We start from the raw sequence: 8,557 nt of genomic DNA on the forward strand, positions 1-8,557 counted from the left end.
TCTTTGGGTAGACAAAAAGTTGGAGAAACTCAGCGGGTGAGGCAGCATCTATGGAGGGAAGGAATGGGTGATGTTTCAGGTCGAGACCCTTCTTTGGACCGATGGAGGGTGGGGGGGGGGAGAAAGGAAAAAGGAAGAGGAGGAGCCCGAGGGCTGAGGGGGAGCTGAGAAGGGGAGGAGACAGCAGGGGCTACCGGAAATTGGAGAATTCAATGTTTATGCCGCTAGGGTGCAGACTGCCCAAGCGGAATATGAGGGGATGGGGAGTGTAGTTTCCATGGTGCGTTTGACCGAATGCACTACTCTCTGCAGAGCCCCTCTGTTTCAATGCTGCCTCTTTCAATGGGAATGTTGGTGAATGTTTGAGGCGTGTGAACCGTCTGACGGGTGTGAATCTTCTGTCTTGTTTCTCAGGGTGGCTGAATTATCCCCTGGAACAGATCGGGTTCTGGCGTCACCTGGAGCATCTGATAACGAGCGTCACTGGACAGAAGCCAAGGACTGACGATATGAAGTGGGCTCGCAAGGTGGAATAAGAGGCGAGGCTGCCCGTGGGGTAGTCGGACTCACAATTCTCAGCCATGCCCAACAAAGCAAAGAAGCAAATCATTAATTATCCTTATCCTTGATCAGCACTTAAAAAAATTAGCATTGTTGCACGATTTGATATATGACCAAACAAACTTTGATTTGCAAATGATTGCTGCCATTTAAACCAGCTGCTTGTGTAGATATGGACAATTTCACTTCACTATAATGCACAGAATAATGTTCACCCTTATACAGGTCCACCACCGATTTTTCCGGCAACTGGTGGTCCGGCACCTACTTTAAACCGGACAAAATCTCCCCCCATCTTCTGGAAGTCCCCTCGAACATTTGGCGCCCTGGCCGGGATAGGCGGCCGATCTCGAGCTCATCGGGAATTCCGCGGCCGATCGGCGGGTGGAATCTGCCCCCCCGCAGCCGGGACTCTGGACCTACGGCCCGGCCCGAGCCGGCAGATCTGACTACCGAGGCCCACTTTGCAGGCCGGGCACGTTCTGGTACCGTTGGACATCTCGGTGTTGGTCCGGAAACACGGATAAGGCTCTGGAACCAGGGGGTGCCGGTAAATCGGCAGTGGACCTGCACTCTTCTGCACGGACTATATCCACATATATAGCATCAGTCGCAGTCACAATGGACAAAATGATCAGGATACCATATTAATGGTGAATTCATAACAAAACTGACTGTGTCCTCATCAGCCTTAAACACTTTTAAGTTGATTATAATCCTGGTAAAATGAATGAATCTGTACAGGAACTTATATAAACATTAATTGAGTTTTATAACCGTGTGTGAATTTTATTTTGTTTCTGTGCTTCGACAGTGTAAGTTGAGGTAACATATCATTTAGAACCTTGTTAGAGAAACATCCACACTAACAGTTGCATCTTTTTATAAATCTATTAGATCTCCACTTGCTGGCTCGGTTAGTTAGTTGGCGCAGCGGTAGAGTTGCTGCCTCACAGCGCCAGAGACCCGGGTTCGATCCTGACTACGGGTGCTGTCTGTACGGAGTTTGCACGCTGTCCCCGTGACTCACTGTATTCACTGGAGTTCAGAAGGATGAGGGGGGAATCTTATAGAAACATGTGCAATTATAAAAGGACTGGACAAGCTAGATGCAGGAAAAATGTTCCCAATGTTGGGCGAGTCCAGAACCAGGGGCCACACAGTCTTAGAATAAAGGGGAGGCCATTTAAGACTGAGGTGAGAAAAAACTTTTTCACCCAGAGAGTAGTGAATTTGTGGAATTCCCTGCCACAGAGGGCAGTGGAGGCCAAGTCACTGGATGGATTTAAGAGAGAGTTATATAGAGCTCTAGGGGCTAGTGGAGTCAAGGGATATGGGGAGAAGGCAGGCATGGGTTATTGATAGGGGACGATCAGCCATGATCACAATGAATGGCGGTGCTGGCTCGAAGGGCCGAATGGCCTCCTCCTGCACCTATTTTCTATGTTTCAATGTTTCAATGTTTCTATATGACCTGCGTGGGTTTTCTTCGGTTGCCCCCACATTCCAAAGACATGCAGGTTTGGAGGTTCATTGGCTTGGTAAAAATTGTAAGTTGTCCCCGGTGTGTGTAGGCGGGTTCCCAGTGTGCGGGGATCGCTGGTCAGCACGGTCTTGGTGGGCCGAAGGGCCTGTTTCTGCACCGTATCCTTAAACTAAACTAAACTAAACTAAACTTATATAATCAATCTGGCAATGGACTATGGAGATGAGCTAATGGGGGCGGGAGGAATTGCAGATGCTGGAGCCTTGAGCAAAACACAAAGTGCTGGAGGAACTCAGCGGGCCAGGCAGCGTCTGTGGTGGTGTGGGCAGGCAGCGTTTTAGGTCGGGACACTTCTTCAGGCTGAGTTAGTGGGTCTGACAGCCAGTAGCTTGTTTATCAGTTCAGTTTTAGTGTATAGTATCGAAGTACAGTGAAAAGCTTTTCTTGTCATGTCATTGTTGTAATAGGAGCAGAATTAGGCCATTCGGCCCATCATGTCTACTCCGCCATTCAATCATGGCTGATCTATCTTGCCCTCCTAACCCAATTCTCCTGCCTTCGCCCCATAATCCCTGACACCCGCACTAACTAATCAAGAATCTATCTATCTCCACCTGTTGCGTGCTAACCAGTCAGCGGAAAGACAATACATGATTACAATCGAGCCGTCCACAGATGCATGATAAACGGAATAACATTTAGTGCAAGGTAAAGTCCGATCAAAGATCAAGGATGGGTCCCACAGTCCCGTTTATATCAACGGGTCGATGGTGGAAAGGGTCAAGAGCTTCAAATTCCTGGGCGTGCACATCTCTGTAGATCTCTCCTGGTCCGAGAACACTGATGCAATCATAAAGAAAGCACATCAGCGCCTCTACTTCCTGAGAAGATTACGGAGAGTCGGTGTGTCAAGGAGGACTCTCTCTAACTTCTACAGGTGCACAGTAGAGAGCATGCTGACCGGTTGCATCGTGGCTTGGTTCGGCAACTTGAGCGCCTTGGAGAGGAAAAGACTACAAAAAGTAGTAAACTGCCCAGTCCATCATCGGCTCTGACCTTCCTTCCATCGAGGGGATTTATCGCAGTCGCTGCCTCAAAAAGGCTGGCAGTATCATCAAGGACCCACACCATCCTGGCCACACACTCATCTCCCTGCTACCTTCAGGTAGAAGGTACAGGAGCCTGAAGACTGCAACGTCCAGGTTCAGGAATAGCTACTTCCCCACAGCCACCAGGCTATTAAACTTGGCTCGGACAAAACTCTGAACATTAATAGCCCATTATCTGTTTATTTGCACTTTATCAGTTTATTTATTCATGTGTGTATATATTTATATAATGGTATATGGACACACTGATCTGTTCTGTATTCATGTCGACTATATTCTGGTGCGCTGAAGCAAAGCAAGAATTTCATTGTCCTATCAGGGACACATGACAATAAACTCCGTTGAATCTTGAATCTCTAAGGGTCACCAATGATTTCGACAGTAGTTCAGGACCGCTCTCTGGTTGTGGTAGAATGGTTCAGTTGCCTGATAACAGCTGGGAAGAAACTGTCCCTGAATCTGGAGGTGTGCGTTTTCACACTTCATCTGTGGGCACAGATATTACAGTGCACATGCATTGTACGAATAAATCATTTGATCCCAAGGGAAGGTCCAGGCCCATCGCCTGTAGTCATCCATATTCATCGCAGGGACCTCCACTACATCATCACTAATCCCATCCCCTGAAGGTTCGGTTTAGTTCAGTTTAGTTTAGAGATACAGCGCGGAAACAGGCCCTTCGGCCCACCGAGCCCGCGCCGACCAGCGATCCCCGCCCACTAAGACTACTCTACTGACTGTCAGTGAAGATCTACATAAACCAACTAAGTCGAGGATCAAAAGTGTTTTATTGTCATGTGTCCCAGATAGAACAATGACATTTGGGGCGACAGATGGCACAATGGCCTAAGTGTTCGGCTGGCGACCGGAAGGTAGCCGGTTCGAATCCCGCTTGGAGTGCGTACTGTCGTTGTGTCCTTGAGCAAGACACTTCACCCACCTTCGCCTGTGTGTGAATGTGTGTGCGTGATTGGTGGTGGTCGGAGGGGCCGTAGGCGCAGATTAGCAGCCACGCTTCCGTCAGTCTGCCCCAGGGCAGCTGTGGCTACAGAAGTAGCTTACCACCACCGAGTGTGACTGAGGAATGTATGAATAATGCAATGTAAAGCCTTGAGTATTTTAGAAAGGCGCTATATAAAAAAAAAATCCCATCCATTATTCTAACTTGCACAACAGAATATGTAAACATAGTGCACTGTAAACAATATAGTAAACAAGGAAAAAAGTTCAATGTGTGTGTGTATATATACACATATACAATAGGCAATAGGCGATAGGTGCAGGAGTAGGCCATTCGGCCCTTCGAGCCAGCACCGCCATTCAATTTGATCATGGCTGATCATCCCCAATCAGTACCCCGTTCCTGCCTTCTCCCCATATTCCCAGACTCCACTATCTTTAAGAGCTCTATCGAACTCTCTCTTGAAAGCATCCAGAGAATTGGCCTCCACTGCCTTCTGAGGCAGAGAATTCCACAGATTCACAACCCTCTGTGTGAAAAAGTTTTTCCTCATCTCCGTTCTAAATGGCTTGCCCCTTATTCTTAAACAGTGGTCCCTGGTTCTGGACTCCCCCAACATCGGGAACATGTTTCCTGCGACTAGCGTGTCCAAACCCTTAATTATTTAATATGTTTCAATAAGATGTCCTCTCATCCTAAATTCCAGAGTATACAAGCCCAGCTGCTCCATTCTATCAAAATACGACAGTCCCGCCATCCCGGGAATGAACCTACGCTGCACTCCCTCAATTGCAAGAATGTCCTTCCTCAAATTTGGAGACCAAAACTGCACACAATACTCCAGGTGTGGTCTCACCAGGGCCCCGTACAACGGCTCGATTGTAATCATTTATTGTCTTTCCGCTGACTGGTTAGCATGCAACAAAAGCTTTTCACTGTACCTCGGTACACGTGACAATAAACTAAACTGAACTGAACAAACAAACAATAACGGTGCAATAATAGAAGTGTAGTGAGAAGCAGGACAAGTTGTTGTACACATTCCTGCATCAGCTTTGACTTTTGTTTAAGTGTGCACAGAAATACTGCCTGATGTGTCAATGCTGATGTACTGACTCTTGTTCAGTTATAGTGCTGGCCTGCAACCGAGTAATGATCCTCATGTAACATCTCAGTTATCAGCTATTGTTTTTTTTTATCATCACGTGAAAAGCTTTTAGACTTGACTTTAGAGATCCAGCGCAGAAACAGGCCCTTCGGCCCACTGAATCCACGCCGACCAGCGACCCCCCACACACTGGGACTATCCTACACACTAGGGACAAGTTTACACCTTACCAAACAACCGACAAACCTGTACGTCTTTGGAGTGCTGGAGGAAACGGGAGCGCCTGGAGAAAACCCACGCGGTCACGGGGAGAACGTACAAACTCCGTACAGACAGCAGCCGTGGTAAGGATCGAACTGTGTCTCTGGCGCTGGTGAGGCAGCAACTCTACCGCTGCGCCACCGTGCCACCCTTGATGGAATAGAGTTCATTTCAACTGTGTAGCTTTTGCTCAAATGTAGATAGATTGTTTTCTACTTTCGGCAATTTGAAGGAAAATCGCTTCCACGCAGCGTGGGGAGGTAAGTTGCCGACCACTAGCCGGTGCTAAAGTTATTGAGAAGTGGTGAAGAAAAAGCTCAGCTTGGTGAAACTTTATACTTGAGAACAAACTTTCATTACAATCCAGTGAAGCAGTTCGGTACATTCTCCGACTTTCTCAACTTCATTCTGTTTGCTGAATAGGCAGCAAAAATGTTTCAGGGAAGAGATCAGATCTGAAACGTCACCTATCCATGTTCTCCACAGATGCTGCCCGACCCGCTAAGTTACTCCAGCACTCTGTGAAACGTCACCTATCCATGTTCTCCACAGATGCTGCCTGACCCGCTGAGTTACTCCGGCACTCTGTGAAACGTCACCTATCCATGTTCTCCACAGATGCTGCCTGACCCGCTGAGTTATGGTGCAGCAGCATCTATGGAGCTAAGGAAATAGGCAACGTTTCGGGCCGAAACCCTTCTGGAAATAGGCAACGTTTCGGCCCGAAACGTTGCCTATTTCCTTAGCTCCATAGATGCTGCTGTACCCGCTGAGTTACTCCAGCACTCTGTGAAACGTCACCTCTAAACTAAACTGCTTTCTAGAAAGCGGGAATCATTCTTAAAGTGACATTAGGTGCCCATAGACAGGATGTTTTAAAACATATTGAACCAATTCACCCACTTCCCTTTCCCATCTCATGTTCAAGTTAAATTAAGCAATGATATAACCATATTCATCAGTTAATCAATATTTATATATAACTAGACTAAGTGGGACCCATTGGGTCCCAGCAGCACACGCAATATTCCACCTCTCCACCAATTCCAATATTGGGCTGAGGAGACTGGTTTCCAGAGGGCTGGTATGGACATTGTGGGCCGAATGAATTCTTGGGCTGGCGGCTCAGTCACTCAAGCCTGTTGTGCTGGCAGCTGACTCACTCACGGCTGGTGGGCTGGTTGTTGACTCACGGCTATTCCTTGAAATTCCATTTCAAGCAGGATGCAAGGCCACCAAATTCAAGTGCAATTTCATACCATTTCAAGTAGGGTGCAAGGTCACTAAAGATGCGAGTCATGACCTCTCCCTCCTCGATCTTGCAGAGACTGAGCCACGCCCACACTTCTGGGTTTTATAGTCCCTCCCCCTCCCACCAGAAGGGGCGTGGCCTTCATCGCGTGATTGACAGGAGAGATAATCTCAAAATGTTTTAAACACTAATAAACTCTTTGAAAATTTTTAATCGATGGGAAAAATCCTCGGCACCTGATGAGCGGAGGGAGACTGAGTAAGATGGCCAAAAATCACAGCCGTACGTGGTAGCGTTTTTTCTAAAATCAATATAAAGCGCAAACAGGAAGTGGTCAAGATTAGACTTTTAATTATATAGAAGGCAAGGCAACTTTAATTAGGCAAGGCAACTTTAATTAGGCAAGGCAACTTTAATTAGGCAAGGCAACTTTAATTAGGCAAGGCAACTTTAATTACGCAAGGCAACTTTAATTAGGCACCACAGCTTTAGCATTTCCAAACCAAAGGCAACACAGCTTTAGCATTTCCAAACTGTATTTTCAAACCACATTAAGGGCACTGACAGGTCAGTAAAACCACTCACAGTTTAGTAGACATGTGTTCAGTGTTATTCACAGCTCAGACCGAGAGACGTGACCCTCTCGCTCCCCCATCTTGCAGAGTCTGACTGAGGCACTCAACACGTCCGGGTTTTATAGTCCCTCTGGAAGGGGCGTGGCCTTTAGGAGAGGGAATCTCAACATTTTTTAAACACAAATAACTCTTTTATTTTTCATCGATGGGATAAATCCCCTTGATATGCGCAGCGGGGGGGGGGGACTGAGTAAGATGGCCAAAAATATACAGAACAACAGGAAGTGGTTAAGATCAGACTTTTAGTGATATAGATATTTATATATACCCTTTCCTATATTCATCTGTCTTAAAGTCGCATAACTGTTGCTAATTAAAACAATACATCATAATGATCATAAGATGATAAGATCTAGTAGCAGAATTAGGTCATTCGGCCCATCAAGTCTACTCCGCCATTCAATCATGGCCGATCTATCTCTCCCTCCTAACCCCATTCTCCTGCCTTCTCCCCATAACCTCTGACTCCTAATACTAATCAAGAATCTATCTATCTCTGCCTTAAAAATATCCACTGACTTGGCCTCCACAGCCTTGTGTGGCAAAGAATTCAATAGATTCACCATCCTCTGGCTAAAGAAATTCATCCTGATCTCCTTCCTGAAAGAATGTCCTTTAAGTCTGAAGCTACGACCTCTAGTCCTAGACTCTCCCACTAGTGGAAACATCCTGTCCACATCCACTCTATCCAAGCCTTTCACTATTCCGTATAGTTCACCCATCATTCTTCTAAACTCCAGCGAGTACGGGCCCAGTGCCGACAAACGCTCATCACGTCACGCGGCAATGAGGCGGACAAAATGTAATATTCTCGATATTTTATGCATCGGGACATGATTTAATGGTTTGAAATATTAATGAATGTTTGCCTGACTAAGTTAAACGTGCGTGCATTGTAAATAATAGAAGGACATTATTGACTTTTTGAAAAGTGTGTTGGGTTCAGAAACGTTAACCTGCGGAAGCCAATTCTAGAAAAATTTATTTTGAACCATAGATAATCAACAGGATTTTGGCAGCCACACGCAATTCTTTATATGTAGGTAACACAACAGCTGAGCCACTCTGCTTGAGGATGAGGGATTGATAGCAAACTGCCCAGTGACAACACATCCCAGCTCATTCCTCAAACCTCACGCACAGAACAAGTACAGAGACGGCAGACAACCCAAAGCCCGCTGGCA

At 46.5% G+C, this 8,557-nt stretch overlaps 1 protein-coding gene across 1 annotated transcript in view; it reads left to right on the forward strand.

Moving 5' to 3' along the window:
• Positions 1-669, forward strand: part of LOC116982859 (transmembrane protein 189-like) — a 112,026-nt gene extending 111,357 nt beyond the window's left edge. The window contains exon 6 of the mRNA XM_033036383.1: positions 415-669. Coding sequence (XP_032892274.1) covers positions 415-536 — 122 coding nt within the window. The 3' untranslated portion in view covers positions 537-669. The remainder of the gene's footprint in view (positions 1-414) is intronic.
• Positions 670-8,557: the final 7,888 nt, after the last annotated feature.

Source organism: Amblyraja radiata, chromosome 17 (genome assembly GCF_010909765.2).
Source record: "Amblyraja radiata isolate CabotCenter1 chromosome 17, sAmbRad1.1.pri, whole genome shotgun sequence".
Taxonomy (NCBI): domain Eukaryota; kingdom Metazoa; phylum Chordata; class Chondrichthyes; order Rajiformes; family Rajidae; genus Amblyraja; species Amblyraja radiata.